Below are 18,708 nucleotides of genomic sequence, written 5' to 3' on the forward strand. Positions count from 1 at the left end.
ATGAAACTTAGTTTATCTAGTTTATTGTTACATGTTCAACGAAACAAATGGTTTGAAAATAGAAAATTTAGACCGCTGTTTTTTACCGAAACGTTGTTGCCGTATTTACTTGCTCACAATTGGGATATTTTTACCTGAAAAACTCGAGTAATTTCGGGGGAAAACGAGAAAAGCATTTTTTGCAAAGGTTTTTGCTGTGATCAGTTAGTATTGTGACATATGATCTCAAAAAGATAGAAGCCGCATTTGATGTATTATTTTTTTTTTTCATTTTTACTTGATGTTAGATGATTGATTATTTTGTTCCGTTGATGCGTTGATCACGTGATGAGACTGTGCATATGGTGTGTTGCGAGGAAAAGTGCAGGTGTGCTGTTCTGAAGTCTGAGCTAGTCTGTTTCTTTTTCTCTCTCTTTGTCTCTCCCGGTGGGATCATCAATCAAAAACTCCATCCCAGATCATCTACCGTCTCATCACAACCAACCATCCACCCCCCCCCCCCCCATACTCCTCGCTCTCTCTCTCTCTCTCTCTCTCTCTCTCTCTTTTATTCAATTTGTCTACTATTTGGAGTATCATTTTGAAGATGATTATGCTGCTAGCATAAACTGCAAGTGCTCAAAAAAAATTACAGAAAAAATAGCACATAAACTCGATAAAAAGCTGATTGCTTTTCTTAGCCGTAATCTATCTTTTGAATTTTTGGCTATTCAATTATTCTGTGAAGTTTTACAAGTTTCACAATAATCATCATCGATCAGTCGAGAATAAAAGGAATAAATAAATATGACAGTTTTGGTATTGGGTAATGCAATAGGTCCAACCGATTTTTGTAAGGTATTCTGCGGGGCATGTGGTGAATTGTGTGTGAAAATCGACGTTATTTGAATTAGGTTGTTTAATGATGGGGGATCAGTTGGTCAGTTGGCCAAATCATTTGCAAATTGTTTCCGTGCAATGCAATCCAGTGTGGATGTGATGCCAACAAAATCATCGTATTATTATTATCGTCCCAGTGGTAAAATCTAATTTTCAATCCCGCTTTCAAACTGAATAGAAAACTGATGTGAACAAAAGAGTTCCATCCTCTCACTCAATTGACCACAGTCCACATCACCTGAACAAGTTCGGAGCAAAGCCTCCTGCGACTTTACGAACAGTGTAGACAACTGGCTACTTAGCTGGCTACTTTTTACTCATAAACACACGGCAACTGACTTTTTTATTAATAAATCCTGTCCTGGTTAAACTAAATTTCTGTAGGCAGCAAAAATATCTGGCACCAGAAAAACTTCTGCTTACAAGACAGATTTTCTATCGCAACGGCTTGCAAATGAATAAAAAGAATGCGAAACTTCAGCTTCGAAAGTCCTCTTTTGTAACTTAATTAATAAATAATCAGTTTTTTACTTTCTTTTCTAGAACCACTTAAAATTTGAATTCCTTTATTCTAAAAAATTTCCCCAAAAAATTATAGCTCTTGAGAAAAGCAGAACCAAGTTGGTTTACGTCACAAAAGCTTCGAATTTTTTAATAAAAACAAATTACGCGCCACCTGATTTTGACATATGTCCTCTTTCTGTGTATCTTTTCCTCAACAGTGAGCTGCTTGTTGCGTTTATGCTGCTTGCTTTAACTTGGAAACTTTGTCACATTTGGAGGAAGAACCTTGTATGATTTTATTTTATTGACAGTTTTTTGGCTGAGAAGCCATATTGGTTTACCATAAACAAAATTGAACCGAGTGTTTTATAGTTATAATAAATTCGCAGCAGTTACAAAATCGGTTTGTTCAAATGGCCTCCTACAAGCCACACAAGCTCAACGAATACTTGTAAGTTGAATACTGAAATTGTTTGAACTTTTCCATCATTGGCATTTTAAAGTTTTTCTGTAACCATTCTAAAGTTTTAATCAAAGCGGCATAGAATGGGTAACCAAATTATGTCCGGCTTGCAATTTGAGTGCTAAGTTTTTTGCCAACTTGTTTAGTGACTTCTGCGCATTTTTTGATTATATTTTCTCGAGACCTGAACTGAAAAATCATTTGCGCCCAGACTAAATTGTTTTATTCCTCCGACCATTGAAAATGGGTAGGAAATTTGTATTAGGGTGTGTGTTAGTTTTCCTTTTTTTGCAAAATCAGTTAGCACAAATAATCATCGGACTGGTTTGAGTGATATATAAAGCCCTTTCAGTGGTGATTCGATCGACTTTTAAAAAGTTTCAAAAAGGTATCCCAGTAATGAGAAAAACGGATTTTAAATTTTTGATTTTCAGTCCAAATTCGAGCGAATAAAACGAGCAAGCAGGCTTACAATAGCTTATTTATGCGTAATTAAAGCCGTAAAAACTTACTTTTACTCAGGTAGACCTTGTTTTGGGTTTTTTCAGCGCCATTTTGGAAATCAAAAATTCGAAAATTTCTGCAAAAAAAATTAAAAAAATTTCCTAATACAAAAAGAAAATTTTTGACTTTTTCGTTGCTCTAGTAATTTTTATACAAAAATTGTTTTCCAGTTTGTCTATTTTACAATGCAATTTGAATATGTCTGCGTTCTAGTTTTTTGTTCAGATCCGTTAATCACACCACACAGAGAAAACGAAACTAATTGTGTTTTTTAAGACTACTGTCGGAACATTCTGAGTCACTTGCACAGTAACCCGAGTTTTCTTTATTTTGTTTTTCATAAACCTGTTTGAGTAAAGTGCAATTTCGAGACCAACCGACAAAACTTTTGAATGTTTTTTTTTGCCTATACATTATCACGACTGTTAAATAGGCGTTCCATTGGTTTCTCGAATTCCTAGGTTGATGTGGTCGACTTATGGTTCTCGACTATATGGGTCAAGTGAAAGCCCAAATCATGTAGGTTCGAAATGGTAGTCAGCCAGGGTCGAAACGTTAGACCTTAAAATTTTTTGTTGCTATGAATCTTTTCACAAAACTTTTTTTATAACTATAACTAAAAAGCAGACAGTTTTTGTATTTTTTCATTTTCATGCGAGTTTTTTGGCTGAATTTGATTTTTGATGGGGCTAAAGAATGTTGAGCCTCTTAATTTATACGCGTTTATATTAAGGCTCAATATTGAAAGCCAAATATTTTTGTTGCATGACTTATTTTTGGTGAATTTTTTGTTCTACTTTTTATCGAACTTGTTCTGCTTCCGGAAATGTTTAAGTAATTGTAGTTTTTTCATTTTGTTTCGATGAAATTGTTGCGATTATCCGTTTCCATTTTTGCTATTTTTCATTTTTCCATACCGGTGTAAATGAAAGTGGCACCATGCGATTATGTTTAGCAAAATTTGACAACTGACAATTTTTTGCTTTTTCAATTATTCTATCCTTCTTTATAAGTTGATTTTATCTGTTTATTTATTGATATTTTTGATAGTTTCTGTTTTTAAATATATTGTTGTTTTGGCTTACACTTCATTGTGGCTAGCCTATCTGGGAGTTTAATTAACAAAAAGTTATAATCTGTTTTGTTGTTATTTGCTTACACAAGCAAACTTGTGTTAAAGAATAAACTTTCTTTTTTTTCCAACCTATGTCGCAAATTTTGTTGCGACGCAAATATGGATGCGACAAAATGTGTTCATTTTGAAAACGTTCATATTGATCAATAACCAGCTAATAAGCACAGCCAATGCTAAGGAGATTAACACAGACTATTATATTACAAATAGAACTTTAGCTTCAAGTTATCATAGATATGTAGCGTATAGGTAGGGAATGAGACCAGCAACAAAATAAGAAGGTTGGAACCTGGGCCGAGTCGGATGTTTTTAATGAATTTTTTCGTATACTAGCTATAATGCGCCTGCTCTATAAATTGAGGCATGTTAGTTGATAAGTTCCTTTTTTTTCTCAAATTGACTGTTACTGCTAATGCGTCATAATTGGCTTGCAGCACTTAAAAATTATGTAGACTCATAACTATAACTGGCGGTGCGTCACTTAACAAATTTTGTAGACTCAAATTTTAACTCATTCATCGTTTCGCAGTAGCGTTTATCGGTTATATTTTTGCTTGTGTATGCGAAGTGCTTTTTGCTTGTGTTTTGTTTGTGTATGCGATGATTTGTTTTGATGAGCTTATTTGGGAGTAGCACTAACAATACTTGAATTATCTATTTTGTTTTTTTTTGTAGTTTTTGAGCATGTTTTGGAGCTGAGGTTGTTTGTTATTTTAAGCCTAATTGGACATCTAACACACCCGAAAGGCGTCTTCTAATGTTCGCTGTTTTCGAGCTTTTTTTGAACTTTAAGTGAGAAGACTCGAATGATCTAACTGTTGTTTGTTATTTTGAGCCTATTTGGAGCAGAACTGACAATGCTAGATTCTGCATTTTGTTGTTTGTTGTTGTTCCGACCATTTGAAAAATGTGGAGGAGCTTTGTATTCGGTTAATTTTTTTTTTTTTTGCTTTTTGATTTCCCGCAAAATTACGTACCACAAATATTCATCGGAATATTCGAGTGATATGCCATATTTAAGCCCCTTCAGTCTTAATTCGAACTACATTAAGCATTTTGAAAAATTTATCTCATGGTTGAGAAAAATTGGTTTGAAATTTTTATTTCTGGCTTAATTTCGAGCTAATAAAATCAAGCCGTGAAAACTTAGATTTACTGGACTGAATTTTGTTTTTAAAGTTTTTTTTGCTCCATTTTGGGAATCAAAAACTTCAAAAATTCAAAAATTCCAATTGGCCACTTTGACTATGGCTGTCGCATTTGCTTAATTTATATTTTTCGTTCAGGTTTTTTTATCACAGCTCACCAATTTGCACTTTTTTCCATTTGCTAGGACTATGGTCGGAACATTCTGTGCTACTTGCGCAGCAACTAGATTTTCTTGTTTGTTCTGTTTTTGTCGCAGCGATGCAGTAGAGGATGGAGTGAAGGAATGGTTTGGGGAGTGGGAGTGGATTGTGAGTGCGAGACATAGACTGCCCTACTGTGCGGGCATGTTCAAGATAGGACACCAAATGGGCGGCTCCTCTGGCCCCATCGAGATAGTCTACATCGGACACACCACTGCACAACGCTCCCTCAGAGAAGTCATCTCGTCGGTATGGGTGCCTCTAAAATATCACAAATCAAACACATCTAACTTCTTCGATTCAATCATTTCGTCTGGTCTGTTTCAAAAATAGACATTCATAGTAGAAATGAGCTTCAGTTCACCTTAAAAACCAGTTATTTTGCGCAGATAAATATAGATTACTCAACAATATATATATATTTTGTGTTGATCTGCCAAGGTACTTAAAACTAAATTTTAATTTCCAATTTCGGTGTTTTCTGGAAAGTAATTTGTATAGGATTTAAAAGCGAAAAGTAAAAATTCATCGTAATGTTTCCAATGTATATGAGTAGATGCTGTGGGGCTACGAGGGTGGGGAGCGACTGGCCATGTTCCTGGTAGACCCTGTGTTCAAGCAGAACATCATGTTGCAGTGGGTGTGCAGCATCTACCCAGAGGAGTTGATTGAAGACGAGATTGAGGAGTACCTAGCAACCCACCATAAGGTACCAAACTTTCATCCCTCTCAATGTCTACTGTATCTGATAGGAGTTCTCGCATCCAAAAAAAAATGTTCAAGGTAAGTTTTTGAGATAGTTTTTGCTCTATTCATTTATGAGCGTGTTGTTCTTTTAGATTCGCTGTATCAATTCATCTCGGCTACAAATGAATGAGAGATACTGCAATTAAATTTCATGCATGTTGATAGGTGCCGGAGTACAATGACCCAATGGAGGAGGACAAGGGCATCTGGGTGGTGGTGGACGAAGATGGACACCCCAGCAATACCATTGCTGGCGACTACGACTAGGCCGCAAACAGAGAATGAGGAACGACAGCCAATGAAATTATGATATAGAAAACACAATGTAAACAACTGAACGACACTTTTCTTCATTTTCTAGCAATATAGAATAGTTCGTCTGCCACGTGTTCCCCTGTGTCATATTAACCTGATGAGTCATTTTAGCCTGCATTCACTCTGCGTTATTCGGCAAGCGCGCTTCAAAAGGCCTCTACACTTTAATTTTCTATGTTTTTTTTCAAGTGCTGGCAGCAAAACTTTCTAGAGCGCTTAACCATGCAAATCTTTGTGTTGTTTGATTGTTTGAGTAGTATTACGTGCGATTCGATGCTTGAAAAAAATGGTCTAAAACGAAAAAATAGGAAACTTCAAGATTCTGAGTGCTTAGGCAAGCTCGCTTCCCATGGTTCGATGTTTCCATTTTATAAGCCGACTTCGAAGGTCAAGAACAATATCAAGACTCTATCAAAAACTCATTATCGAAATGGAATTTTCATCTTATATTTTATGAGCCAGGAGCAGTCGAAACATACATTGAGCTTAGTTTCTTCATAGCGATAGTGGTGGTAGGTTAGATACCGTTGGAAAAGTTCAGTAAAAAACAAAACAATTGACTAATGTGTGTGAACACAAAATGGAGATTTGTACTAAATGACTATTATCTAGCGAGAAAACGAACTTAGAGCTCAAATCGAGGAAACAGTACAGATTGGCCCGAATGCAATGGTTGAAGTGAAGATATTCAAAATTTAAAAAATAGAAGACGAAACCAGGGGCGAATCTAGTATTTTCACGGGGGATTTTCAAAAAAAATTTTCGACCTTTTTTTTAGGTTGGCTAAAACCATTTTCTGAAATCTCCCCAAGCACTAAAAAGACCCTGTTTTGGCGAAATTTTCTGCGCCGCAAGCAAAATTTTGAAAAAACAGGCCAAAAAAACGTTTTTAGGCACTTTTTGGAAATTTTTGACCAAAAAAATTGCGTTTTTTTGGCGCGCGCTTCCCCTCTAAAGTTAGTCAATTTTGCCACCCAAGGCGCCTTTCAGAAAAATAATAGGGCCCGTTAGTCAAAAATGGATATCTCAATTAGTACAAACGTAACCCTCCTTTGGGTCGGCAGAGGGTCGAATCCCTGAAAAAAAAGCGTATGCCCCCTGCCCTTTACACCCCCTCCACTTAAATCCGCTGGTGGACGTAACGATTAAAGTGTCTATCTTCTCCAATTTTTTTCACTTAATTCCAACATGTTCTTTTCTGGTAAAAGGCGATGAATTTATTTAATGACAACTAATAAAAGCTAAACTATAGTGAAAATTGCTCGAGAATTGAATTGAGATTTCATTAACAAATAGCTGTCAATGTGAGCAAGGTGGCAATCCTTCGAAAGCGAAAAATGTGTTGTGTCATTGGTAATCTTCCTTTAACCCGAGTTGACCTTCATACAACAAATGCTTATCATACAATTTCATACATGAAAAGCGCTTATGATAGAATTTTAATAAATACTGATCACAATCACTTTTTGCATGGCTACAAAACTTTTTGCAAGCTTTTTGCAAAATAAAACTTCTGATTTTCATGTTAGAAAAAAAATCTTTTTAGTCGCCAAATCACCTTTTTGCATCTCCAAACGTCTCTCTCAAAATTTGAACTTTTTTGTCTAAAAGCTAATCAAGATTGAGATATTCATACTAATGAACTAAAACTTACTTTTTTTGTGAATATAAAATTTCATTATTTTTATATGATTTGAAAAACTTTGTTCTGTCAAAAAACAAGCACTCAAATTTCAAGTTTTTTATTAAGCAGTACACAAAAATTTTTAAGACTAAGTGAAAATAAAAATTTCAATTATATTAAATAATCCCCTGATGCAGCTTATCTGTGAGATATCGCAACACTAACAGCCGGTATCCTTTTTAGAAAGTTATTGATTCTTGTCTTTTTGGGAGAAAACGCCATAATTTAAAATGAAAATCAAATAAAAGTTTTTTTAGTAAATGGAAAAGCTGCTGGTCACTACTATAATAAGGTTTGTAACTGGCGTGGAACTGTTTTTTAATACTTTGTTGGCAAGTTTTTTTGATAGTTGAGCTTTTTTCCAAGATGCTGAACAACCATGCTTGAGACGAAAGCACGAGAGTTCGCTTCCACTCGATATGTATTTTTTGCAGACTGAATAACTTCAACTATGGTCTGTCTGAACTTTTTTGTCGGCCTGGTGTTCACGCAGATAAGTTCCCTTTCAGCTTCACAGTTTTTGCACATCCCCTAATTTTACTTCTTTGGTTTACAAAACTGGCCCTGTGTTGTCACAGCACTAGACTTAACCAATCAGAAATTTGATAAAAAAGAAATTTCTCCCCCAACTACCTTTGAGGAGGTCCTCAATTTATGTCGTGACCAATACGGGTCGCGTAAATGGCCATTGCGCGACCAATTAACCCTAATTTGTACCGAGACTCGAGCCGCGCAAAATCAAGCGAGGGTTACAATCACGCAAAATGAGTTGAGCAAAATGTAGTATTGCAAATACTACACTAACTTAAGGTTTAACTTAGTTTTCTAACATTTAAAATACCTCTCCGATTTGAATAATTCTTTCAAGATCGGACTCACATTTTTCTGCTGCTTTTAGCCTCGATATTGGAAACAAGAATGTCGCCAGTTAGGCGGACTGATTTACTGTCTTGCCTTAAAAAGCAGACACTAAGCCCCCAGTCCTTTGCGATCCTAACAAAAAACTTTGATTTTTTAATTAAGTAACAATTAAGTGCAACACTGATAAATTGCCCTTATCTTTTAAATTATTGATTTTTAATGCTAAAAAATCAATAAGTTGCAAATTTCAATTTCATCAAGAGTATGAAGAAAAGGGGGAAAATGAAGTTTGAAGCCTAGACTGCAGGTGCAGTTTTGTCTCAGCCTAAGAGCTGAGAAATAAATCAACTTGAATCTTCACAATTTTTGTCCCCCACTCGCTCAGTCGAGTAGAACTTTTTTCCTTTTTCCTAATTACTAATTTTTCTTTAAACAAAAAATACTTTTGAAAAATATAACATTCCAGAACAGAAAGAGGTAAGATTCTAATGTTTTCCTTCAACGTAAGTCAATATAACTTAACCTAAACACCCCAAACCTATTTTGGTATTTAAGACAATTGTTCATCCATTTATAACTCATTTATACTTAATTAATCATCCTTTTTAATTTATCAATTTTTATAAAAAATCATTTTAACTCTAGGACCAGATCGACTATGATCTATTATTTATTTTAACTGAGACTTATAATTTTTGTTACTAATTGAAACAGAGGGATCTAACAATCGACTCTCAAGTATCTTTTAGTAAAGCTGGTGAAGAGAACTACCCCTTAAAATGTATATAGTTCTAATTAATTGTAGTTATTGCAAATATTAGGAAAGTGAGTTTCTGTTAGTCAGTTTCTCACTTCAAAAAGCTAGAGACAGAGGCTATCTATCTTTAGGGCCCGCAATCTAATAGACCGTCCTATTGTCAGATACTCCTCGATAGAGTTAAGTTTATCAATATCTTCTGTTTTGCGCTTCAGTCTTTTACAGCTCTCTGCTAACACTATCTCATGGCAGTTTAACTCATTATTATTATAACTAATATATACCAAAATATATATACCTAAAATAGCTCTACTAACATATGTTAACCTAGCTATTTCCAGTTTTATTCTTTCTTCATACATTCCGAAATTAATAGAAAAACTTATTAAATACTTCATTTCATTCTTAAAAAGGGGTAAGAGGTCCTGTATGCAATATGAGTGTACTCTAAATGATTGATAAATTGATTTCTCCCAGCATATACACAATCAAGCCTGTGCTACATTGGGATTCATTCTCAATTCTTCATTGTGCAATTGTGCTTTATATTATTTTCACCCTTGTGCGTGGCTTACCTTCTAACCTAACTTAACTTAACTCTAAACTTAATTATCTCGCCAGGGAAGGAAATTTTGGTCAAAAATAGCAAAGAAACGGTCTACGCTCACTAGGTAAGAAACTATAAGGTGTTTTTTTCTGACATTTTTTTTTCGACAACCAAGTTGATGGAAGCTCACTGAAACTATGCTAAAATTAGGTAAAAATTACAATAAGCACACAGATAAGCTATTTAAGAAAAAAAATAACTAAAAACTCCACAAATTTAGTTAAAATAAGTCGGATTAAGTTAGATAAACTTCCATATTAAAAAAATTTGGCCAAATTATATCAGAATAGGTGCAATTAAGCCAGATAAACTCCCATTTTAACAAAGTTTTGCCCGTTTTTGGTCAAAGCATTTTCGATTAAACTAATTAAGCTTCCCTTGTAACAAATTTTTGCCCATTTCTGGTACAATTAAGCACAATTAAATTAAGTAAACTCCAATTTAAAACAAAAATTTTCCAATTTTGGCTCAAATAGAGCCATGTAAGCTCGTTTAATTCAGCATTATTCTAAAATTCCCCTAATTTTTATTAACATGAAGCCTTTTAAGCTACGTAAACTAAAATTTATTCTAAATTTCACCCAGTTTTGGTCCAAATAAGCCCAATTCAGAAAAGTTAACTTCAAATTAACCTAAAAGTAACCCAATTGTGACCCAAATAGAGCCATTTAAGCTAGCTTAACTCAGTATTAAAATAAAAATCTTCATAGTTTTTTCTAAAGTGAAACTGTCTAATTTAGGTAAACTAGGAAGTAATCTAATTTTTACCCAAAATAAGCCCAATAGAGATACCTAAAATTCAAATTTACCTAAAGTTTAAAACTTTGATCAAAATAAGCCATTTAGGATAAAAACAACTCCAATTCATCAAAATAAATGGTCCACATAAGCCTAACTAAGATAAACAAAACTCAATTTTATCTGGAAATTCATCTATAAACTAGTCAGTGTGAACTCAAAATCGAGAAGTAAATTGAAAATTATTTCTACTAACAACTGGTAAAAATTTAAAAATTATCAAAATTCGATCATATTGATTTCCTCTACGATATTTAAAAAAATGTTTGAAACAAACTAAAAAGTGTCAAAATAATCACAGTTAAGGTAGGTTAAATCACCTTTTAGGTGAGAATAAACCAATTTCTATCAATTTAGTCACCATTTATTAATGAAAAATTGAAAATTGATAAAACTAAGCAAATTTTCTTTCAAATTTTCAACTTAATCACAGTAGAAAAGCCTTAAATAAAATTGTAAAAATTTCTGACATCGAGAAAAATTAATATTAACAAATTCTTTAATCGATTTTTAATCTTTAAAATACAACCTAAAGTAGGAAGTGAAAATTACTAATTTTCTTTGGTACATTACTAACACTAAACAAGACCATACCATCATTTTATCGAAACACACTTACGAAGATAAACACGAACTATGTGTCCTTTTTCGAGGATACACTCCCAAAATAGATACAATTCTCCAACAAGTAAACCTTACAAACAACATAATATATACCAGAAGAACGGTTAATTGCTTCGTTCTCAATTTCTTTCTAAATTGTTACTAGTATGTCGATACCATTTAAAACTAAATACGATTTAACAATAGTTTCATGCTGTTAAGATACTATCAAGAACAAAAAAAAGCTGAAAAAAAAACAAAAAAAAAACAAAAAACAACAAAAAATGGCAAGAACAATCGCATATCCAGACTTAGCTCTCAAAAACAGTACAGGCTTAGACGCGAATGAAGAAGCAAGAGATTTTTTAAATATAGTAGAGAGAACTATTATTTTTACTAGGCATTCGACCAGCAGTCGTAGGTTCGAATCACGACGCATATGATAACAGAAAATGAGCAAAATTCGGTTCTCTTTTAGGTACTGCCTCCCAATGAATGAGGGAATGAACTTTCATAGAGAAAAAGCTTATACAACTTTATATTTTGAGACACGAAAAAAAATCCTGTTATGCATAAGATTCTTATAGAGTCAAAAAAAACTTTATCAAAAGAATCAATAGGCAAAACATTTGAAAGAAAAAATACGGTCGAAAACACTTTTATGATTAAAGAAGAAACAGAAAAAATGTTTTTCAAATATGTTGATTTTTGATGTTGATGTTACTAATTTTTAATTTAAGATATATGATGACCATGCGAGTGATTGTATACTTTTAAAAAACTCCAAACAATTCTTTCTCCTGCGTTTCTGTGTGTGATTTTTTCTATAACTTCCTGAAACAGTTCAAATTTGTTGAGAGTGTACACCTGCAAAATGAAACAAAAAATAAGTTTCCTATTGAACCTTTATGGAACATAATTCATTCAACGGAACCTGTATCGCTAGCTTATTATCTTTGATTTGCAATCAATAAAGCAATGATAAACTGCGGAAGGTCAAGAGTTTAAACTGAATTAAGTTTTGAGTCAATTTCACTTCAAACAAAGGCGATTTTATGACTGAAAAACAGCACAAAAGTTAGTGGAAAAAATGCATTCGAAGCGGTCAACTAGCCAATGTAAACTTGTAGCAAGCCATTTAAAGCGAACAGATTTCTTGCCCTCGGAATCCTCTTAGTGCACATAGAGGAACTGATAGGTTGATTTTGAATTCGTTAGACACTAAGTTCCAAAAAACACACTAGCAGAATCACATTTAAATAGAAATCTCATCTCCCGAAGTTCTTAAAATTGCTTCATTGTAAGAACAATTCATTTACAAAAACGGGCAAACCAAAGTTTTGACCCAACCCGCCGTAAATCTGCGACAACATTGTTGGTGCTATATATAGCTTCTCATTAATGATACCATTTAAATAAAGCAAACGAAAAAAAAGGTGGCTATGCTTAGCCTTCAAGACTCGAATGATACTCGCTACTCAAAAATTTGGTTAATTTCGTAATTTTTCAGCCAAAGAACTAAGACACGCATGCAAGTCATCATCTAGCATGTAAAAACTTATGGGATATAATTGTGCATTAAGAATATTTACCTCTCAATTTGCTCAAATATCTATCAATTTGGTTAATTTTGATGTAATCACAGATAAGTGAGACCTAGTAAAACCAGTTTCAGAACCTTTGGAGATTTCAGAAAAAATTTAATTAATTTATCCTCAGACAAAAAATCCGTGTTAGTTTTTAGAAATTATTTGTCATCACTTCACTTATTTCTTTTTTTACTTTAAAATAAGCATAATGTTTGCTATAGCTACCATTCATAAGCTAAACTTAATAGCTGACGAACTTGAGATATATCGAGAAATACTCAAAATATGAATTATTCTTCTGCTTCGGACAAGGTTCTGCCTAGCAATGGAAATTATTTTTGTGCTCATTACAACATCCCACCTAATTGAAGTCGACCATGTACTTGCTAGTGTGAACACAATTTATATTTACCCCGATCAATCGAAATTGATTCTTTATTATAAAAAGCTTGCCGGTTTCAATGGAGGAGCAATCACAATTGAAAATACGAGCTCTCAATACTCTCAAATTATCAATGCTTTTGTGAACCAGCATAACACAGTAGATATCAATTTGATTTCCTAGTAAAAAAGATAATACTTGTTTAATTGTTACAGTTTCTTATAATAGTTAAACTGTTCTCCTTTTTCTAGTTTACTTATTCTCCTTTTTCTACTTTCTTATAGTTTTTTTTTCAAAATTTGATTATTAATCGTACTGACAATCTGCAATGTAATTCCTGAAGACGTGTCTAACAATGACACTACACGATTGCACGAAGAAACAATTTTTGTAACCAATGGCTAATTAAAAGCCTTAAATTTTATTTATAATTTTTTATTGTGGTTGGCTTATGCATGACACAAAAATACCCATAACAGGAAAAACACTTAAGAAACAGGACATTAAAATTACAAATCTCGAAATTATTTACCTTTTAAAAGTTATCAAAACTTTTTTTGTGTACAACACACAATTACTCTTTTATATGAATCTGTAAGTTCAACAGCTTGCACCATCCTCTTTGGTGAGGGTTGGTTCAACGAAACAGTAACTGTCGATAAACTGCTTCCATAAACGACGTTTTTGCGCCCTTCTGATTAGTAACGTCAGTTTGTTATTCTTATTTTCGTTGTTCTCGATCAAACTCCAGTCCTCGTCAAACCAGAAAGTTTTCCTTCGTCCTTTGCCTACATTCTTCTGTTGGACTTGTTCAATTAGGATATCTCTCAATTCGCTGCCTGATGATCCTCGGAGTACGTGTCCTATATACATCATTCTTCTCTTTTGTTTTGTTGTCAAAAGGTTGGCATGTTCTAGACTCACGCGTTTCAATACCGCAGAATTTGTTACATGAGCAGTGTATGGTACTTTTAATATTCGCCGATAACACCACATCTAAAAAGCCTTTATGTGGTCTCTGATAGTTTTAGTGATGGTTCATATCTCCGATCCGTATCTTATAATGCTCCAGATCAATACGCTGAATATTTTCAATTTCGAATAGGTCTTTCCGCTCGAAGAACTTCTCCCTGGCTATGGCAATACGGCATTTAACTTCCATGAGACCTGGCAGATCTGAACTAAGATTCACGCCAAGATATGTGAAGAGTCTAACATCTTCGACCAGACGTCCTCCAAGCTTCAGGTCGATCGGTTCCATGTCAGAACCTGGAAATACTAATTTCATTGATTTTGTTTTCTTGAGGTTCATTTCATTGTCATATTCCTGACCAATGTTGACGAGTTCAACTAGAACTTCTTGCAAATAATATTTCGATTCAGCGAGAAGAACGGTGTCATCTGCATAAAATGGTCTGTTTACCACTTCTCTACCTATAGAAACACCTTTGTGCTTTGACAGCTTACTCATCGCATGATCAGCATATGTGTTAAAAAGAACAGGTGATAGGATGCAACCTTGTCTAACGCCTCTTGTTATGTAAATTTCATTTGCAAGTATCTCGTCGTTTTTCATGAATGCTTTTTGGTTCAAATAGAGGTTCACAGTTATTCTTAAGGCTCTGCCATTTATTCCGCTTTCTCTCAATATCTCGATATTTTTATGGTGGTTTACTTGGTCAAAAGCTTTCGTAAAGTCGATGAAAACAACGTAGACGTTTTCCCTCCTGCTTACAAAACTCATCATTATGGTTTTTAGAGCAGCAGTGGCTTCTTTTGTCCCTCTGTTTGGTAGGAATCCGTACCTTAGTTTATTGATTTGGTCGTTTAGTATGGGTGCTATTTTCAGTAAAATTTTTCAGTATGTGTAAAAATAGCAATTGTTCGATGTTCTCCGCTTTTAAGAGTTCCTTTTTTCTTCGGCAGCGCAATTATGAGCGACGTTAGAAAGTCGACATTTAGTTCCCCGGTTTCGTAAGCATTTTTAACAGTCTGGTGTACAATGCTTAAGGAGCTGTTGCTCAGGCATCGCAGCGCTTTTATTGGCACTTGGTCACATCCAACACATTTGTTGTTTCTCAGTTTCTTTAGAGAAGCTTGGAACTCGATCATGGTTATTGTGGTATTATCATCTCTGGATATTGATTGAACAGTATCTCGGAGTTTTCCCCAGTTTGGGTTTACTGTTCTTGCAAGCGTTTTGTCAATGTTTTCGGAGTACGCTTTTATTATCTCCTGGTTGTAGGGGAGGGTTCTGAAATTGGGTCGAGGCACTTTTTTCTTATTGGGAGGTGAGGTTGCCAAAAAGACTGGTACCATCTAGGAGGTGAGGTTCTTCTACTCCCCGATTCTGTAAGACACAGAAACATATACTATTTTACTGATCTCTAACAACGGAGTGCAAACCGGTAAAAACAAATGAAAGCTCGTTAATAAAGTAGACCAGGACGAAGTCAGTACAAGTAAGAACAATAAAGGTTCCTTTACATTTATGATTGTCAGAAGCAAAATCCCAGCAACATGGTTGCAAGCAAGATTCGATGATGACGAATATCACAAACATCAAGACAGGTAGGATTGTGATTAAATTCAAGTGACGTTCCAGGAAATAAGTTAAGAAACAAAAACGAGCGAAGACATCGTGATAGAACGAAACAAAAAAAAGTGCATAGTTCCACTGAAAAAATCAAAGACATCATTTCAATTTGAAATATCAATTCATCTTTAAATTTCTAACCCAAATAGAAATGATCATTTCAATAATTAACTTCATAACAATGTAAATGTGTGTATTGAACAACTATCTATCTAAAAAAGGAACCAGTTGTAGCTTGGTTTAACTTGGTTTTTAACATTTCAATTAACTCTCCGATTTGAACAGTTCTTTCAAGATCGGACTCACTTTTTTCTGCTGCTTATAACCTAGATATTGAAAACAAGAATAACGCAAGTTTGACCGACTGGCTTACTGTCTTGCCTTAAAAAACAGACAGCGCGGCGACAAAGTTGCATATTTCAATTTCATCAAGAGTATGAAGAAAAAGAGGAAAAAGAAATTTGAAGCCTAGTCTGCAGGTGCAGATTTGTCTCAGCGAAAGAGCTGAGAAAAAAATCAACTTCACTCTTCAGAATTTGTGATTTCCCCACTCGCTCAGTCGAGTAAAATTATTTTCCTTTTTTTGATTATCACTAATTTTTTTAAGCAGAAAACACTTTTGAAAAAAAAAAAACTTTCGAGAACTGACAGAGGTAAGCTTCTAATGTTTTCCTTCAACTTAAATCAATGTAACTTTATCTAAACACACCAAACCTATTTTGGAATTTATGACAGTTTTTCATCCATTTACAACTGATTTATACTTAATTAATAATCCCTTTTAATTTATCTGTTTTTATAAAAATCATTTAAGCTCTAGGACCAGATTGATTGCGCTAAAATGAGAAGTTTTTATTGGTCGCTTATATATCTGTTTTGTTCGAGCAAAGTCACGACATAACTTTTTACGGGTCGTATAATACTCATTTTGGGTCGCAATGGTTGCAACACCTAATTCTGATAGCAAAAATCAGAATTTTTCAACAAAAACTATTTTCTCAAAGTTTTTTTTTCAATTTTTGGTTTTTCTATTTGATTTTAGTCATAGCCATTCATTTTTCTATCATAAGTGGCGCGCAGCTCAGTTTCGCCTCTGCGTATTAACTTATTTGCAAATACAGTAAACCTACTACTGCGTACAAAACAAGGCACGACCAAACTCGGTCGCGTAAATGGCCGTCAGGCGAGCAAGTAACACTAGCTTGCATCGAAGTTTTAATCGGGCAAAGATTAAGCCTAAGTTGCACAAACATGCAAATTAGCTCAAAAAAAGGGTCGGCAATTAAATAAAATGCAAAGTCTCATGATAAATTTTACAAAGTTGCAATATTGTTTTTTGAGGTGAGCAGAATCATCTTTTGTCGCTAAAAGTCGCAACAAATCTTTTTCGGGTCGAGCAAAGCCACGACAAAACTTTTTGGATCGCTTAAAGACACACAAAAACTCTTTGATTACACTAATGCCTCTTGCAAATGCTCGTTTTCAGTGGTCGCAGCTCTTGTTTTTGATTGCAATATTCAGAACACACCCATTTTGAGTCTATAGTGGCATTTAAAGTCTGATTCCTATTTTTGGAGCAATGAGGTCAGAAAAAAGAGTTAGTGCCTTGAAAGACTCTAAGAGTACAAGAATGAGTGCCGACGCTCGTCTATCTCTTGTAGTTTTGTTTACAAAATTGAAGTCTATTAGGCTTATAAAATTGTTCCATTTGATTTTGAGTTCAGGTAAATTCGGCTGTTTTTCATTTTTTAGAACTGATTATTCGGGCTATGGTAAAGCTAAGTAATTCAAGTTGTTTATTTTTATTGTGCACGCGACCATGAAGAATTAATGAAACAATTTGGGAATTTTTTTATCAAGATCTTTTTACAAAATCAGCAAAATGTTTGTTCAATTAAACTCCTTATTGTGCTTGAAGTATTCGAATTCTGGACGAATTTTTGAGGAATAGTTTGAGAACCTACAGAAATCATATTTTTATAATCAGTCGTAATATTTTTTGCATTGCGATTGGATGCGCAGCTCTTTTTTCTTGCATTGCGTCCGTGTTGAAAATGGCTGAATTTTTTTGATCATTATAGCCCAATTCTGAGCAAAAACTATCAAATAAAACTGGGTCAGAATTTTCCATTGAACGAAATGGTCAAGTGGAGCAAACAGATTATTTTTTAAACTTTGACCTTTAGAGTTTTTTCATTTCCAATGATTTTATTCATTTTTAGAAAAAACTGCTTGTCAACATAACCCTTCAAAAATTGGCTAAAATTACAGTTCTACAGAAACTTTGTTTCAACTTGAGAAACCAAAAATATACCTCACTTGTTTAGTTTGCTATGCTCATTTCCATTCAAGTCTTTAATTCATCATATACTCCTTAAAAAACAGCAAATATTCCAAACAGCAGATGATTTTTTTTTTCTAAAATCGCGTACCACAATCCTTTGTAAGAAATAAATTGTTTAATTTTCAGTCCGCTTACTGATTTAAGGTGAATTTTTCAAGTGTCAAAACTTCGCTGTTTTTTATGTCTTTTTAGCCGTGTGATGCACTTATCGTCTGGACTCATCTCTCCCTTGTTTCATAAAATAAATAAATTCTCAACTTAGCCTGGAGGTAAGGAATATGATCGGGAGGACAAGGGTCTTGGGTTATTCGAACCTGACTGAGACATGTTTTTTTTTCAAACGGGAAGTAGTCTGTTTCAAATAAAATTGTCGGCCAATTAATTGTCTGTTTATCTGTTGTCTGCTTAATTGTCATATCTTGAAATTATTTTTTTTTCTGCGCACGTTTTTTAAATACTGTTTTCAGTGTTTGATTTACGCCTATAGTTTGTAACTTTACTTGCATTGATGATTTCGTATTTCCTTTTTGTTTTTTTTTGTTTCGCTAAAAAAAATTCCTCGCCCCAAATTATTTCGATCTTTTTTTCATC

At 34.0% G+C, this 18,708-nt stretch overlaps 2 protein-coding genes across 2 annotated transcripts in view; both read left to right on the forward strand.

Moving 5' to 3' along the window:
- The first annotated feature begins 896 nt into the window (after positions 1 to 896).
- Positions 897 to 6,292, forward strand: LOC134856799 (uncharacterized). The gene is made up of 4 exons (XM_063873079.1): positions 897 to 1,834; positions 4,891 to 5,083; positions 5,391 to 5,543; positions 5,747 to 6,292. The coding sequence occupies exons 1-4, from the start codon at positions 1,797 to 1,799 to the stop codon at positions 5,846 to 5,848; spliced, it is 486 nt and encodes a 161-aa protein (XP_063729149.1). The 5' UTR covers positions 897 to 1,796; the 3' UTR covers positions 5,849 to 6,292.
- A 3,284-nt stretch (positions 6,293 to 9,576) lies between these two features.
- LOC134845638 (lysine-specific demethylase 6A-like) overlaps positions 9,577 to 18,708 on the forward strand; it is a 438,371-nt gene continuing 429,239 nt past the window's right edge. Inside the window, exon 1 of the mRNA XM_063862655.1 lies at positions 9,577 to 9,589. The gene's annotated coding sequence lies outside the window, so the exon portion shown is untranslated. The remainder of the gene's footprint in view (positions 9,590 to 18,708) is intronic.

The sequence above is a fragment of the Symsagittifera roscoffensis genome, chromosome 1 (genome assembly GCF_963678635.1).
Source record: "Symsagittifera roscoffensis chromosome 1, txSymRosc1.1, whole genome shotgun sequence".
Taxonomy (NCBI): domain Eukaryota; kingdom Metazoa; phylum Xenacoelomorpha; order Acoela; family Convolutidae; genus Symsagittifera; species Symsagittifera roscoffensis.